This window comes from Colobus angolensis, unplaced genomic scaffold (genome assembly GCF_000951035.1).
Source record: "Colobus angolensis palliatus isolate OR3802 unplaced genomic scaffold, Cang.pa_1.0 Scaffold444, whole genome shotgun sequence".
Taxonomy (NCBI): domain Eukaryota; kingdom Metazoa; phylum Chordata; class Mammalia; order Primates; family Cercopithecidae; genus Colobus; species Colobus angolensis.
Window position 1 is genome coordinate 1,902,005 of NW_012117866.1, and position 18,642 is coordinate 1,920,646.

At 40.5% G+C, this 18,642-nt stretch overlaps 1 protein-coding gene across 2 annotated transcripts in view; it reads left to right on the forward strand.

The window, feature by feature from the left end:
- The window catches only part of STS (steroid sulfatase (microsomal), isozyme S), a 206,365-nt gene that overhangs the window by 120,230 nt on the left and 67,493 nt on the right, over positions 1 to 18,642 (forward strand). For both annotated transcript variants that reach the window (XM_011957508.1, XM_011957509.1), the window contains one exon: positions 12,930 to 13,066. In XM_011957508.1, the coding sequence (XP_011812898.1) occupies positions 12,930 to 13,066 (137 nt within the window). The remainder of the gene's footprint in view (positions 1 to 12,929; positions 13,067 to 18,642) is intronic.

Genomic DNA, 18,642 nt, shown 5'->3' on the forward strand with positions numbered 1-18,642 from the left:
AATATTGGTTTGTCATCCAATTAATTGCATGACACAAAATTGTAAAATGAATCTCTGGATTGAACAATGAATGACAGTGAAAAGGAAGTTATCGTGATGAAGGGAAAGTGTATTAGGGATTTAATTTTAAAACAAGCAAATAGGCTCAGCCTAAGAAGAAAATACATAGTTAAGGTATGTGGAAGCTCATAAGTTAGGGCTGGTGAGAAAGGTAAAAAGTAATGTACTCTATGAAAATTATGTTGTCATTTCCTCACGTGGAAGATGTTGTGTTCCTATGTCCAGATCTTGTGGACATGGAGTTGATGCTTTACTGGAGTTTGAAAATGAGCAGTGGTTCTCCTCACTCTCTTCTTCCAGTTATGAAACAGCGTAGGAGCAACCCATTCACCTGGAGGTTCAACAGTGTCCTGCTACCCACAACATCACAGATTATGCAATAGATAAATCATAGGGTGTATTTTAGTATATCTCTCTGGTATCACAAAAGTGTTTCATCGACTCTGACAGAAACCCACATATGGTTTGGGTATCTGAACAGACTATGAAGTGACTTACACAAAAGTTGCAATTGATAGTATCACTTCCTCCCTCTAAAAATGAGACAAAAATAGAATGATTGGTTCTTATAGTTCACACCAACTCTCAGTTTCAACAGATTTTATTAAAATCTAAATTGTCATTTAACTGTGAAATATATAAACTGGTCGTTGGTCATTGTAAGTATTCTCAGTTTCAGCCTCTGGGACTTGGTTCCAGAGAGTACGCTATGTACTGGCTGCCCAACTGCTGAGGGAGCACCACACAATTTAAGTTTTTATTTTGGTTAACATCCCACTTCTGCTGCCAGGGTCTGTTTTTGTCAGTGAAGACTGACAAAATCTCAGTGGATTAACACTTGAAAATTTGTTTCTTGCCCATGCGAAATCTATTGCTGGTTGGGTGATGCTCTAGGGAGTCTTTGCTCCATGAGGAGACTCAGGGATCCAGGTTGCTAATATCTTGTGGTTCTGTCAATCTCAGTAGATGGCCTTCCCAATAGCATCCACAGGAGAAAAGAGTTGAAGGGTCTCTTGAGGACTTTTCCTTACTTCACTGACCCAGGTGTCAGCATGTAGACCAGGCCCCACATCTCCACCTTGACTTGACATGGGGCTAAGAGGTAGTCTCCCCATGTCTTCAGGAAGAAGAAAATGAAATGGCCTTACTGAACATATAGCAGTGATTTTCCTACTGCAAGCAGTGATTTTCAAATTTGTTTTAAAGCTGAGGAATATTTCAGATGAAATTTTATGAGAAGCTAAGTATGTCAGAGGGATAAAAGTTGCAGTGCTTGGGTTAACCTGGAACAGAGGACTGCGTTTGGAAATTACTGACATTTAGTAAAGCCCCATGGAAACCTCATGAACAGCTGGAGAGAAAGGGCAGACTCTACAACAAAAGAATAAAAGAACATGTGAGCAAACACCTACTTAGTGCAGACTCTAGGCAAATTAATATTTAACAGACATTCGTAAGTAAAAAAGGTAGGCACACCAGGAGAAAAATCAACACTAGCCTTGGAATTTTAAAAAAGAATTATTTGATGTTACAGCTATGTGAGTGGAAGTTGAAGGAATTTGCCCAAGGTTATAGATAAGTGTAAATGAAAGGGGCTAATTTATGATAAAATTTGGATTGCAGACATGTACCACATAATAACATTTTGGTCAACAATGGACCATGTATATGACAGAGGTCCCATGAAATTATAATGGAGCTGCCTTATGCAGCTGTATGTTTGCATCTTTTTTGTTTTTTGAGACAGAGTCTCACTCTGTTGCCCAGTCTGGAGTGCAGTAGTGTGATCTCGGCTCACTGCAATCTCCCCTTCCCGGGCTTAAGTGATTCTCTGCCTCAGCCTCTGAAGTAGCTGGGATTACAGGTGCCCACTACCACGCCCAGCTAATTTTTGTATTTTCAGTAGAGACGGGGTTTCACCGTGTTGGTCAGGTTGGTCTCGAACTCCTGACCCCGAATGATCCACCTGCCTCGGCCTCCCAAAGTGCTGGGATTACAGGCTTGAGCCACCACACACAGCCACGTTTGTATCTTTTATACTGCATTTTTTCCTGTACCTTTTCTATGTGTACATATATCTAGATACACAAATACTTGCCATTGCATTGCAGTTGCCTGCAGTACTCAGTACAGTCACATGCTGTGCAGGTTTGTAGCCTAGGAGCAATAGACTCTACCATATAGCCTGGGTGTGTAGTGGGCTGTACCATCTAGGCTTGTGTAAGTGCACTGTACGATGTTTGCAGAATGATGAAATTGCTTAATGATACATTTCTCAGAACATATCCCTGTCACTATATGATGCATGTCTGTACTTGAAGCATTGATGTGAAGTATACTGTTTGTTGGTATTTGAATATTTTCATCAGAGAAAAATAGAGTAAAGAAAATCTATAGTTTGGTGTTGTGTGTGCATATGTGTCTGTATATATATGTGTAAATACATGTGTGTGTTTGTGTATATATATGTGTGTGTGTGCTTTACACACATATGTATTTAACTTATAAATAGATAAATTATTGAAATTGATTTCCAAGGGAAGCTATAGGAGATATACACGTACAGCAGCAGCAAGTATTAATGTAAAGAATAAAGAATTTTCTGCCCAGGGATGGATAATAGCCACTAAAAGTCCTTTAAGCAACTATTTATAGGTCTGTCAGAATTCAGGTACGAGGTGGGCTATTTGTCATGATTTTCACAGGTTTGGGCTGACGGGCACATGCTGGAGGGGTCGTGAGTCGTTCTTGGGCAATATGCGTGTAGTCTGGGTGCCTGTCCTGGGTAAACGTTGGGGTCTGTGGGTAGCCATAGCTCCATCATGTCATGCCCATGTTGACAGCCTGTCTTACACAGGCACCAGAGACTGCAGAAACCTATCGGATTCTGCTCACAGCAAAATGGCATGGTGAAGGATGTCATGCAATTCCTAAGAGAGGAAGGAAGACTTCACACTGTCAGTCACACTCCTGAACATTCATTTCAAATATTATTTGTACAGAGATACTGCGGAGTTATCATGCCCATGGTCAACCCACACAGCCAGAAGCAGACATTGTAGGGCTGGCCACCTGCCTCCTGGGCATGGCACTTGGTTCAGAACTATGCATTGTAGGTGACCTTTGCTAGGCTAGCGTATGGTGGCATATAATACAGGATCACTATGACTTCCTGCAGGTAGACAAAGAAGGGAAAAGGGAGAGTCCAGTACTACAGGGGTAGACAAGCGATACCTCAGACTTTGCATAAGGAAAACCCCAGAGGTGCTTATTGCAGCTGAAGATGGCCAAGATGAACTCTGGGGACTGTCACAGAGTAGTTCCGAAGCGAGACTTTGCATCAGCATTTTAATAAGCTTCTCAAGACATTCTAAACTGGGTGTTTCATAGGGCACTCTGGGAAACACTGGGTTTTGTATATGTGTATGAGCTTTGGCTACTGTGCAGAAACACTGCAGTTATTTGTCACCTAGATTTTTCTAGAAGGTGATGCTGACAGGTGATCTCATGTAAAAGCTTTGGAACTTTATAAGATACATCATTCAGTTATATCATCATCTAGTAAGATGCACACAGATACGTGATTGAAAAAAAAAGCTTAAGAAATGATCTTTCTCTTACTAAGGTGATTGCCCTGATATTTTCCACCCCATTTTATTCTGTTTTCTGTTGTTGTTGTTGTTTTGTTTTGTTTTGTTTTTTTGTAATAATCTGGTTCGGGAACTAAATTAAATTCATGATGTATCAGTGGGTCACAGTCTACATGATTGACCATGCTCTTACCTAGTGTGCTAGCTTTACTGTATTTGATAAACAGGAGCATAGCCATTCCAAGGTGGCGCAGCACTCTTGGGCCGGTCTATTTAAGGCAGAAAACAACATTGTGCTGTTTGTCAAATTTTCTGGGAAAGCTGGACATCCTTCTATCAGTCTTCATCTACCACAAATCTCTCAAAACTAGACAGGGTGGAGATTAATATAGTGTCCATTAGACAATGGATAGTCAGAAATGACACTCGGCTTCCAGGGTGAATCACCTTGTATGACATGTATTTTGGCAGAAATTATTTAATCTATTAGGTATATAAATATTCATATGATTACAAGGCATTTTAATGGCTTCCTCAGTATATAATTTTGAGAGGCAACCAAAACAAATTTGATGATCATGAGGATATTGAAGCCTGACAAGTTTATCTTGATTATCTCTAATTATTATTAGAGAGCTGAGATTTTCTTTCAGAACTAGAGATTTAAGATGTTCTAGCAGCACCACAGTTGGAGGTGATGGTTATTGAATTATAACAAAAGGGTTTTTTCTTCAAAATAGGTGATTCTAGTGTAGATGGCTATTGTCCACATTGGAGCACTCACTGCATAGTTAATATTAGTGAAAATGCTAGCATTTTGTACACTGTCATGCCATTCACAAAAAACTTCTTACATACATTATCTGAAGATAAAAGATTTAAAGCACATTGTTACAATCATCCTTGGGTAGAGCTGTCTGTCTGCGTTAGATTAGTTATCTGATTCACAAAATATGATATCCAAGAGTCTTGAGAGAATGGCCTTGATATGCTACCAAAGAATCCTAACATTGGTGACACCACCATGTTCATAAAACATTCCTTCAATGTCTGAAGACACATTTATATGTGTTATTTCATTATCCAGAATATCGTGAGCAATTTAGGCAGGTCTTACCACCTTTGTGAGAAATGGAGGTATATTTTTCAGCAGCCGAAAAAGGAATGCCTGATCAAAGCAATGGTAGTATTAGTGGAAATTACCCAAATACTTTTGAATTTAAAAATTTCCAGTTGCAGCTGGTGCCTTGTTTCGATATTTTAACATACATAAATATATATATGTATGTATATATATATATTTTTGTACACAGCTGCTTCTCAGTTCATCTGTCAAAGGTGGTGAGGAAAATGATTTAAAACTCCTACTTCTAAAATTTATAGGCTTTCTGTACACTGTGTTACTGATATGATTTATACCCAAGGGTTTGCTCCTGAGATGCTAGCTTGCAATATTAGGGTATGAATGACAAGGAGGCATAAGGCAAAGATGCTTCATTGGCTTCTGATTCTTGCAAATGAGGTCCACTTAGTCAAACCCAGTTTGTAGCCTGGGATTCCAAGCACATATTTTCAAGTTGAGGAGAGCGATGATTTAGAATATATAACCATCCACTCCACAATCCCTCACCCTAATTGACTCATTCAGGGATAAATTTATCTGGGGGAGATGCTTCTATTATTAGAGAGCTGAATAATTAGCTCACCATATGTTATACGCTGTACAGTAATTCAGGAGATGGGTCATCCTGAATACACTTTAATTAGCCAGAAATCCTTGTTATTCTTGCATAAAGGAGTGAACTATAAATTTCTTAGAGATACCCAGCTCTCTGTACGTGCCCTGTAGGGTCATCCCATTATCACAGCTTTGGGATTTGCCATCCCTGTCTTCATTGCAATGCAAAACAGATCCAACTTAGGTGTACAGCAGAAATGGTAACACAGAATGGGACATGTTCAAGTGTCATAGACACTGTGGAGTGGTTGCCAATTATACGTCAGGTGCTGTGGATACACACATTATTTTGTGCACCTTCCACACCCGTTGCTTCCTTCACACCACATAACAACCTCATGAGGTCGGTAAAGAGATGTCTTACCGTGGAGAAACTTTGAAACTGAAATCGTTTGGATGAACAAAGCTCCACAGGTAATAAAGAGTAGAGGCTGAATTTAAACAGAGCTAAAGCAACCTTTTGAATGTTGGAATGCTTCATAAACAGTTGGGGGAATCATTTCCATCTATTCCAGTGCGTTAGACTTATTGAGTGAAGATTAGTCCGAGTGAGGATTAGCTGGAAGAAGATTACAGTGTTATATGGGTGTCTTGACACCTTTCTCCAGATGGAAGAGTCTAGGTGCAATACTCAAGAAAGGAGAATGCATCTCTGTAATTCTTATAGATAAGTTTCAGTATCAGTAGTGTTACCATTACTATGGTAATCGTGAAGTATCTGGATGCTCTGAAAAGAAAAGAAAGGGTAAGGATGGTGGGAGAATGTAGCAAGTTAATTTTATTCACAAACAGCTTTTTTCTTTAGTTCAAGTCAAGGCTAATTTTTAAAAAGGTGTCATGCTGGTAGGTAGAATGAGATTCATGTTTTATGTCTTCAATAGAAACAGATGGATGTTGGTCACTCTGCTTTGTGAAAAAACAGATATGTTGACCTCTTCTCTGAATTCGTTGAAGCAGTGCTTCCTTGCTAGGAAAAATATTTAAGTTTAGGTAAATCGCTTTGTGTTTTTCTCCGAAGATATATATATGCTCACTTCGAACAGTAAATTTCCAAGAATGGCAATGACTTTTTACACACCCACATAATCTGTATAGTATGTTATACATTTATGGGGTTTATAGATTTATCTGGAATTTGCCATTCGTATAAGGTTCTCGAGGCTGAAGTTTATTAAGTTGTTTCAATATATTAAATATATGTATGTATATTTTGAGATATTATAATTAGAATTTCAATAAAAGCTAGTAAGTTTTAGTCCAGCTCAATGTAGGATAACTCTTGTTCTTTATAAATGAATTTTTTTAGCAAAGGATTTATGGATAACAAATCAAAAATTTGGAAGTTATGTAGAGTTCTTTTTTAATCTCTGACTTCCCGGAGTGGTAAGTCTCCTGTTCTGACAACAATAAGCCCTGCTCCCTGACAGCTCTCCACAGAAAAAACACCAAAACATCAGCATGATGGAAAGTGTCAGTAATCAAGGGGTAGGGGGAAACACCTACGTGAAAAGATTATACTTTTAGTGGCGAGCCATGGGGAAGAATCTCTCCTACCATTTCCTATGGTCTATACTTTAATGATAAATAAATACTCCTTTCTACAAGCATTGCTTGTGTAAACATAATTCCCTAAAATCTATGACAGCTGATAAATATATTATTGGAAGAAGATACGACCTTTAGTCCTGGTCTATGTACTGCTATCACCATTTGGCACAGTCACAATCGCGAAATGCATTTATTGGGTGCCTCCAGCCTATCCTCTCCCATTTCCAGCTTTACCCCAGTGTAAGTGGCTGTGATGAATACCTGTGATTTGGCTCAAAGTGTCTTTTGAATAAAAGGATCTTTAGGAGGTTTCATTAGTTTCGATAATAGTGTAAGCCAGAAAGGAATGGGGTGATATTGATTTTAATTCATGGTAAGAAAAGTAAATCAGATTAAACATTAGGGGCAATACAGAGGGACACACACAGATGCTCATTCAAAAATGGAAAATTTTTTGATAATTTTTGATAATTAAAGAATTATCAAAGAGTCACATTATTCAGTAACTGTAGATAACACATGATTTGTTTCTAACTTTTGTGGGCCTATGGGATATGTATTTTAAAATGAGGGCAATGGGCACAGTGGCTCATGCCTGTAATCCTAGCACTTTGGGAAGTCTAGGTGGGAGGATCACTTGAGCTCAGGGGTTCAAGACCAGCCTGGGCGATACAGCAAGACCCTGTGTCTACAAAAAATAAAGTAATATTATCCGGGCATGGTGGTGTGTGCCTGTAGTCCCAGCTACTTGAGGACTGAGGTGAGAAGATTGCTTGATGCCAGGAGTTCACGACCAGCCTGGGCAATATACTGAGACCCTGTCTCTACAAAAAATAAGGAAGTATTAGCTCAGCATAGTCATGCACACCTGTCATCCCAGCTACTCAGGAAGCTGAGGTGGGAGAATCTCTTAAGCCCCGGAGTTGTAGGCTGCAGTGAGCGATGATTGCACCACTGCACTCCAGCCTGCACAACAGAGCAAGACCCTGTCTCTGAAAAAAAAAAAAAAAGGAGGGGAGGGCTTCTTTTTCGGATGAACCTCTGGTTTCAGGCTGAGCATATTGTAACAATACAGGTACCGAGGGATGTTCGTCTTTTGCCATACTAGATCTAGTGGGTCCATGGCATTCCCAACTGACTGGGGCATAGATAAAGAATACTTAGACCTGACCCTGGAAATGCCTCTCCAGCCGTATATTTCGGTATCTCTGAATATCATACCTGTGAATAGCTCAAAAGCCTACATGTTTATGGAAAACATTCACAAACGCTGTCATGATATGTGAACCATTGAAAGCTACCTCTTTCTGGGAGCAAATTCTGACCCCTGCCAGGTTGAGATAAGTTCTCCTTCTCTGAATTCATTCTCTGCAGCACTGGGTAAGGGTACTTAAGACAGCTCGGACTAACCATCGATGCTCTTGTCTGAACTGTGGGTTGCTGATGGCAGGGTCCGTTCCAGTCTCTCTTTATATTTCTAGTGCCTGGTATCATGTGTCAGCAGAACATTTGCTTAATAACTGCAAAACTCATAGATAGAAGACATGAACAGCTGGATGTATAAATCCACCTGCTGCACGCAGAGGTGGTCACGTGAAATTCGTGGGGGTGGCGGGGGGGCGGCGACTGTTGATACCGCTATCTGGTTTATGCCATACTCTAATTACCAGCAGCAGAAGGTATCCAGAAGGAATTCACTGACATCCCTATTTGCATTCCCGTTATTCCCTATGCCCACTGCAGTTGGAACAATACTACAATAATGAAGGTCGGACACTCAGATGAAGATTATTAATCTAAAGACCATCAAAAGTATACTTTATGACAGACAGAAAAAAATGCCTTAACCATCTTCTTGCCTGAATTTTCACTCCTGCCTCTATAGAATGTAAATCTTTTGATTCTGAGATCGGAATGATTACATGTTGCTGGAAAGGCTCAGGGCTGCCTTCTGTATTTTTAACAAATGGAGTGCAGGCATGTAGCAGCTGAAAGTTCTATCTTTTCGCACAGTGTGCAAGACAGTGGCAATAAATTTTCAAAAGAGTTGTTTACTGAAGTACTCCAGCTAATAAAAAAGGAGTTAAGCTGTTATTGAGAAATCTTTCTTCCACCAACTTGCTGATGTGTCATTCAGCTTTCAAGGTCATAGAGAGGAAGGGAGACCCAGATCTCCTTCCTGAGCCTGGGTGTGAAGCAAATGGTCTTTCCTGGTCTCTCAAAGAATATCACAAAGCAAGAATTCCTTCACCTGGGCACAGGCTGTCAGTTACACCTCAGGTGTGTGCAGGGAAGTCAGTGATTTATGTCTGGCTAGCCAACATTCCCATGCACCGTTGATTTCACTTCTGTTCCTGGATGGTAAATCTTGGAACAGTGTTTTTACAAGCCAAGTATGCTTTTCTCTGTTTTCTGGGTTTGTTTTTGTATGTCAAATCTAATCAACTCTACTCGATGCACAGAGTATACAAAAAGATGCTGGTATCGCTGATGTCACCCCTATAGGATGAAAAACCACTGCTTTATAGAGAGATGATAGAAAACGAGTTCCATAAATATGTGAATTTTGATAATAAACACATTGATTCCCTTCTCCCCTTCTAAGGAGGATTCCCCTGCATTCCAAGACAAAGGTCACATTCTGTAGCCTTGATTGAACCCTGAAGCTCAGATCTTTGACTCAACTGTTCTTTCAGTCCTCATGAACCAGCTTTTATTTCAGGCTCTCTTATTTGCCAGTTGTGTCATCCTTATCATTTATTTCCTTATTTCCACCTCACATTTTAATATGGCACAATTTTATGATCCTGCCAATCATGTTGATGGATGTCTCTTTCTTCTTCTTCTTCTTCTTTTTTTTTTTTTAACTTTTGAACAAGAGGACTGCTATCCAAAATTGGAGAATCCAAGTCGAAACTGGACTGGAGCCCAGTGCTGGGCATTTCAATCCATGCAATAGCTCTTTGTTCTCAGCAAATTCTGTCACTCACATCCTGTATGACCATGTACCGTGCTTGGGAGATTGACTTTTTAAGCTTTCTTATCTATTTTCCTTAACTTTAAATCTAAAAATAAATGGGAGAACAGATGAGAGTGAAATTGCAGTGAGATTGTTCTCATACATAATGTAACTCTCTATTTAGGAACACAAAGACTGTAATTTCATGTTCGTTTTGAGGAATCTAAGCCAGTTTAGGGGAACACAATCTGCTTCTGGGGAAGGAGGTGCAATTTGCCCAGGTGTGAATAAACTTTCCCCATAATAAGTAGAATGGAGGCTTCACAGTCTGCCCTGTGTGGCCAAGCTCTCTAACATACTGTGGCTCCGTTCAAGGGCATCTTCTCTTAGAAGGAGCCAAACACGTGGCTTGGTAGAGATGCTCATATGTAAGTCATCAGCTAGGATGACAATTCCAGTGCTTCCATCTAAGCAGTAGTATGTCCTCTTTTCTTTCTGAGACGTAACAGTGAATGTTATAGACCAGGTCCAGTGGGCTCTCATTGCATGCCTTCTTATTCCAGTTCCTGTGAGACATGCATTGTGAATGGTTTATGTTGCATATGGTTTAGACTTCTGCCTAAGTCTCTTGTTACTTAGAAGGGATGTGGTTTATGTAATGGTTACTCTAGAGCAAGGATTCCTCTGCAGAACTTCTGTTCTGAATCTCTTGTTACTTTGAAGGAATGTGGTTTATGTAACAGTTGCTCGTATTCCTGTGAGATATTAACAGCATTTCCTTGTTTCATATTATTGTAAAAAAAATTTGCCACCAAGTGCTGGAATAATAAAACATGGTACTAATGATTACCAATAACTTGTTAGATTTGATCTGCCTATTTTCAGATAACTGGAGATGCCTGGCTTAGCTCTAACCCAAAGTGTGCTGTTTTGTGCTGATTTTCTCTTTCAAAGGAGTAGGGGTTAATAAATGTAAGAACTGACCTTAAAAATGAAGTGTTACAGCCATAGGTGTGAGCAGTTCGAGGAGCCCAAGGTATACTAACATTAGCAAAATACAAATGCATTTAGAAAAGCATACGTCTGTTTATTGTTTCCAGGAAAACTTATTAGTATTTGTGACACCCAGTCCAAAATTTGGAATGTTTTTGGCTATCATGAGAAGTTAAGGAAGCCAGAAATGCATAGAAGAAAAATTAATTTAACTACATATATATATGTATATAGTCTTCTGAACTTTTACTGGCTGGTAAAGATGTGGACCATAGGAGATGAGCCGGTAAAAGTAAGAAGAGACTTAGGAGAGAAGTTCTGCAGCGTAGTCCCTGCTCTAGAGCAACTGTTACATATACCATGTCCCGTCAAAGTAACAAAACACTGAGGACAGAAGTTCTGCAGAGGAATCTCTGTTCTAGAGCAACTGTTACATAAACCACATTCCTTCAAAGTAACAAGAGATTTAGGCCACAAGTTCAGCAGAGGAATCCTTGCTCTAGAGCAACCGTTACATAAACCACATCCCTTCTAAGTAACAAGAGACTTAGGCAGAAGTCTAAACCATATGCAACATAAACCATTCACAATGCAATTCACATTGCATTCCCAAGGCCCTGTCATTTACTTGACTGCTGGGCGGGGCTGCCAATGCTTAGAAAGCAGATGTAATATTTCATCCAATAACAGATTTGCTGAATTTATGCCACCTGCCAATCACTTTGCAGGTGTCAGGAACACCATGATATAAATGACATGTCCTGCCTGGTGATCTGGTGGGAGAAGAGAGTGCATAAAAGACTCTGGTGTCATGGAACACATGCTTTATTAGCATTTGCTAAAAAAATTGAATCTCCAGGCTGGGTGCAGTGGCTCATACCTGTAATCCCAGCACTTTGGGAGGCTGAGGCAGGAGGATCACCTGAGGTCAGGAGTTTAAAACCAGCCTGACCGACACGGTGAAACCCCATCTCTACTAAAAAAATTACAGAAATTAGCCAGGCATGGTGGTGTACACCTTTAATGCCAGCTACTCCAGAGGCTGAGACAGAATCGCTTGAACGCAGGAGGTGGAGTTTGCAGTGAGCCGAGATCATGCCACCGCACTCTAGCTTGAGCAACACAGCAAGACTCTATCTCAAATATAAAATAATAATAAAATAATAATCTCCATACGCTAGAACTATGCCTGGCCTGTAGCAGATGCTTAACAATATTGTTTTAGGGTTCCCTTTTCTGAGCCCCAACAGGGCAACTAGAGAATACTGAAGACAAAGAGGAAATGGCCGGCAAAGAATCGTCTCTCAGTCTCCCCTGAGGCGAGCCATACAGACTAGAATCCCTCTTCCCCAAAGCATAAAAATAGTCAATGTATTGTATATTTCAAAATTGCTGAGAGAGATTTTAAATGTTCTCACCTCAAATAAATAACTATATGAGAAAATGAATATTTTGATTAGCTGTATTTAATCATTCCACATGGTAAACATATATTATTGCATTGTCCCCAACAAGTCTACACAAGAATTATTTGTATATATCAAATGATACATATATATACAAAATTTGTATATATATTTGTATAATTGTTTGCATATATCAATTACAATTTTTAAAAGATAGTCTTTCTAGTAGTGTGTGTATGTGTATTTGTGTATAAAATTTTTTCCCAAAGAAATACTATTTTCAAGGTGCTTGAATTCATATTAATCACCATGTAGAGAAGGAAGAACAGAATTAAACAAAAAACAAATACAGGCAATTTTCTATTAAATCTCTTCCTGAGTCGGGTCTTTGGAGGAAGTCTCAATAACATAATTCTTCATGCACTGATCCATAGAGGGTAACAATAAGTCACTTCATAGAGACACAACAGAGACTTACCTTTCTCTGACGGAAGATACCATATTAGGCAATTAACTTGTAGTATTTTGTGAGTTTTCAAATCGCCTGCTGTGATAATAGGTGGATCCTAATCAGAATGGTGGCAGACATACTTACATTATCTGTGGTCTTTTCTTTCTCCCCTTTTTTTTTGCAGGAACACTGAGACTCCGTTCCTGCTTGTCTTGTCCTACCTCCACGTGCACACGGCCCTTTTCTCCAGCAAGGACTTTGCCGGCAAAAGTAAACACGGAGTCTACGGGGATGCTGTTGAGGAAATGGACTGGAGTGTGGGTACGTTTCTCCTCAGTGAATTCTTAGAAAACTGATAAGTCTTTGCCTCCTTGTGTTTTCCTTCCTGTGTATTTCCATCTATGTTCCTGATGCCTTTAGAGACAGCAAATGTATGGGGTTTTTTGAAAGTAACCAAAAATGCATTGATTCTGAAAGGTAAATAGAATACAAAAAGCACCTTCACCAGTCCGGGCAACATAGGGAGATCCCATCTCTACAAAAAATAAAAATAAAAAAAATCAGCTGGGTGTGGTGGTACACGCCTGTGGTCCCAGCTAATTGGGAGGCTGAGGTGGGAGGAGATCTTGAGCCCAGGAGGTTGAGGCTGCACTGAACTATGATCGCACCACTGCACTCCAGCCTGGGTGACAGAGTGAGACCTTGTCTCTTAAAAAATATATATATCTTTACCCTCTTGTGCATGTCTGCAGTTGCCAGTGGATACATTTCAGGGGAAGTCTAGTCTGTGGGCTGCAGATGGAAGAGATTCATGGAGGAAAGGAGGCAAAACTTTAGTCCTTATTATCCCTTATTCTATCAACAATGAAATATGAACAATGCCTTGTCATTAGCAGTTAGATGTGTGATGGATTTTGGATCGAGAATACCTGCAGCTGGCTACACACTTGGCGAGGCTCTCAGGGCAACAGTGACGAGGTCCTTGTGTTCTTCTTGCTGCATCTAAGGACAGCAAAGCTTTCCTTGTTCTCCAAACTCCTTCTCTCCCTTCCTGAGCAAATAACCCTATTTCTGAGAAATGTGGCATTTTTCACTGACATTGGGAAGACTTCCTTACTGAAGCTTTGTTTAAGTTAAAATGCATGTCTTCCATATCTACAGGACATCATCATCCCTATGCTTTTATTTTCTCTTGCAGAGCTCAGAGGTCCCAGGATGGGGGATTACACCTGGGGTCTCTTAGCTGTACACAGCTAAGGAGTTGGCTAGCATGCAACCTCGTGCTCAATGAGGTAGGGAAGGCCTTAGTGTGTGAGTTACACAAAGGAATGAAAAATCAGCATTCCAGTCCATTCGGAACTTCTCACAATTTCAAGTCTTTTCTAGCAGCATTGCCTCTTACTTTTACATTGCTGGGCCCATCTGGATGGTATCAGAGTGACAGAAGAGACCATTTTGTCCATATTCCAGTACTCACTCAGGTTGCTGAAGATTTTCATATGTTTGTTCCCTTTTACTTTTTCTCTCATTCTTCTCTCCATTTATTTTGGTGAACTAACTCGGTAGTTTCTAACCTTTGGATCCAGATGTTTTGGAAATGCATGAAGGTTGCTTCCCAGTTATGTTTGTTTGTTTGTTTGTTTGTTTAAAGCAGCAAATTGATGGCGGTGGTGGTCACCTACTATGGTGATTGTCAGAACAAATTTTGTTCTGTTTTGTTTTAAATCATGGAAGGAGCACCTTCTTAAGAAACAAGACTGGACTCTTCTTCCAGCTTCTAGGTGTTTCTTTAATTATTTCTGTGAACTTGGGAGATGTTTTATATCTTCAGGCCTCTGCTCTGTCATCTTGATAGGAGGATTCAAATTAGGCAAGTTCTGAGGTTCTTTCTTCTCTAATAGTCTGTGATTCTATAAAGTAATGAGAGTGAGTATCATTTGTAATACTAACTAGGAAAAACAAAACCAGAACATTCTCTCTAACAAGATTTATAAGAAGAGTACCTTATGCTTACGGCTCGTACATATACCAATACAAGCCTGCATTCTTTTATTGTTTTCCTTTCTAAAATGTTGCACATAAATCAATTTATAGTTTTCAGTCTTAGTGGTGTAAATCAGTAGAATGTTTTCTCTCTTTAATGAGTGTTCTATTTTAATGTGTCAGGCTGCTTATGCAACTCTAAGACTTCTGTTGGCTATCAAGCAACCTCACACTGATCTCATCACACCTGTTGATTACATTTTATTTAATTAGCATGGCATACATGCCTGACTCATTAGAAAGTTTAACTTCCAGTGTTGTATCACTACTAGTTCTCTCTAAAGTATTTGGAGAGTATTTTCAATCTTCGAGACCTGCCTCAGCCCCTGATTTATAGAGGATTGTGGGTTTTTTGTTTGTTTTTTTGTTTGTTTGTTTTTGGCCAAAAGATAAAATCCTTCCCCTAAGCATTCCATGAATTTTTAAGAAAGTTTTTGTTTTTTAAATCTGATACATGTAAGTGTTCTAAAGAATATTTCTTCTTTCCAAGAAGGGCTTTTCCTTATTGCACAGGAGGGGACTATTGCATTCTGAATAATTATGTAATAAAATAAAAGGGGGATATTTGCTTAAGAAGAAACACTGCCTGCACAAAGGAAAACTGAGATGGAAGCAGTTAACTAGTAAGGGCGCATCTCAGTCACTCAGAGCATGTTCTCTCTACATGTTTGATGGCTGTGTAATTCTATGGATCATCACTTTGTCCCCCGCAGGTTTCTTTAAGCCTGGAAAGGCAAATTCAATAACCAAGAGCCTTTATTATGTAACTGTACGCCAATTCTACTGCCCATGATTGTGACTTTCTGCCTTATCCTTAGCTGAGTGAGTGCTGTGTCTCATTGTTACCGTAACTAGAGAAAGACTGACTTCATACAGATGTTGTGAGAGCTACAGAAGGGGCCTCTCAGTACAACTACGCAAGGGCAGTTGAAATCCAGGAGATATGATTCTTCTGTGAGAATTCATGGGGTGGTCAACACGATTTTAATCATCAGAGTGACTAACATTGAGAGCTGGCCCCATGCTGGGCCCTGATAGCACATGTATTTGTGGGAGCCGTAGGCTTTTGGTCCCATAAAGCTTGTCAGGAAATCACTGGCATGAGGCAGATTGATTCATAGGGGAAAAGGCATACTAATTTATTGAATGTGCATACACAAGAGCCCTCGTAATGAAGACCCAACCTCCCAATGGGGTCCAGAAGCTTATACACCATCCTGAGGTTACAGAAAGGATGGGGGCTTGGGCCAGGCCTGGGGACTCACATCTGTAATCCCAGCACTTTGGGATGCTGAAGCAGACACATCACCTGAGGTCAGGAGTTTGAGACCAGCCTGGCCAACATGATAAAACCCCGTCTCTACTAAAAATACAGAAATTAGCCGGGCATGGTGGTGCGTGCCTGTAATCCCACCTACTTGGGAGGCTGAGGCAGGAGAATCGCTTGAACCCAGGAGGCGGAGGTTGCAGTGAGCTAAAATCATGCCACTGTACTCCAGGAAAGAAAAATATATACATATATTTTTCTTTCCTATATATTTTATATAGGATGGGGGCTTGGATCCTGGTAACACAGGTTATACGGGTCAGGGAGAAGAAGAGCTCTGTTGAGGGGCAATAAATGATTGCTAGGGAGAATTATTGATACAGGAACAGAAATTAACTTGTAATTTAAATGATCCTTGGAGATCGTACTTGGAAAAGGATCTCCTCGGGGTTAGTCATATCTTGGTCTTCTTTTCTGCAATAGACAATGAAATTACAGGGAGGGGAAGGGAAAAAAAAGTTCTCCTTGCGGGGGTCTGGATCTTAGGCAGATAAAAGAGCTTCACCTTCTATGGGAGAAACTGTGTGTGGGATGAAGGGGAGGTTAGAGAAACTTGAGGCTTCTTCGGTTTAGCATGTCAAAAGGCAGTCTTTGCGGATATCAGTTTCTGAGTCTCAGCATCTTACCTCATTTTGTGCTGCCAGTGGTCCCTGTGCAGCAGGTGATGTTCTCATCATTCCCATTCCACAGGTAAGGCTAGTGAGGCTTGCAGGTTAGGTACACCCACCTCAGATTACAGAATTCATAATGGATGAGCATGTGTTCAAATGCAGGTGTCCCACCTAGAACCTGAAATCTACACCACTTTCTTTCTTTTCTTTCCATGTAATAAGAAAGCGTGCATCATGTCAGTGCACAATCAACAACGTGTCTCCAGGAAAGATCTAGTTCATTCATTAGTCATGTTGACTGGATGCTAACTGTGTGCTTAAATGTTTTTTGGCAGTGCAGGGTGGGAGTGGGGTGCAATGATGATAAGACTACAGGTTTAGGGGAGAATGTTCGGCATACAAGATACTAAGAAATTTAAGATTCTTTCAGGAGATCCTATAACAATTCAGGGCAGAAAGTGGGGAATGTCCTGAGGGAGGTGCAGATAAAGTGCTTGAACAGTTGGGAAGCAGGAAGAGCAGGGGTGCTGTGCATGTTGGATATAGCAGTCACATCATTTCAGCAGGACACACCCACAGTGGAATTCTGTGGGCAATCATGGTGCTATTGCAAAGTCTGATTTTCAATTCCAGTTAATTCTGAAGCAGCCCAGGCATCAGGGAGGAACAAACGTGTAAAATTTCATTGTTCTCCAGTATGCAACAAGCATTTTGGAGGCGTGTCCTTCTGGCTGTTTCTCTTCCTTTGGAAATAGACTGACATTTTTCATAAACCTGTTCATGGTTGGGGGTCACATGGAAGGACGGCTGTAGTTCTGACCAGGGGTTTCTTATCTACAGCTTACACCATTATATCTATCACAGCTCGTCTGTGAAGTGGAATTTGCATGCAATCAGCGTTCACTCAGAGCCCTGTGCTATTAATAGAACCACATGAAGGAATCATAAATCAGCCTTTGCTCAGGATTAGACTAGCAAGTTCTGTACTATTACAAAGAAACATTCAAGCAGAGAACAAGAAGGTGAATGCTAAAACAAATATCTGGCTTCCACTCAAACATTCCTAGCCAGGTGTGGTGGCCCCTGCCTGTAATCCCAGGTGGATCGCCTAAGGCTGTCAGTTCAAGACCAGCCTGGCCAACATGGCGAAACCATGTCTCTAATCAAAGTACAAAACTTAGCCAGGCATGGCGTCACATGCTTGTAATCCCAGCTACTTGGGAGACTGAGATGGGAGAATCACTTGAACCCGGGAGGTGGAGATTGCCATGAGCCAATATTGTGCCCCTGTACCCCAGCCTGGGCAACAGAGTGAGATTCCATCTTAAAAAAAAAAGAAAGAAAGAAAGCCTTCCTGTGGAAAAAAATGAAAAAACACCCTTCCACTGCTGAGAGTTGGAATCAACTGTGGAATCAACTGGTTTTATGAGATTCTTTCAAACAAGAATGGCGAGTCTTTATCTTTAGATGGAGTTCTAGAAGTCTTTGTGCATTTGTTGTTCAGTTGCTCGGGACTGGTAACTTGAGGCATCCCCTGTTGACTGAGCATGACAGGGCAACCCTCAGTTTGATTTCTTTCCCTCCCCTCCGCCTGCCCTGCAGGAGGACCTGGACATTGCTACTGTACCCTCTGGGCACAGAGAACCAACCTGGAGGAGAAATAAGTGGTGAATTCATGCGAAGAGCTTGAGGGATGTTACAGAATGAATGCGTGTTTACCATGCCTGACATTTAGTCAGTCGTGTGCAACTCAGTGTAGCAGCAAGGACCATGCACTCAACTCGTCTTGAGGGATGGAGAATAAACTGGAGAGCCTCATTCATAAGAGCTCAGGATTGTGTCAAGAACCTCTAGAAACACAAGAAAACTCTGGGAATGGGGAAGCATAGGTATTGGTCTAAGCCCTTCAAACTTGC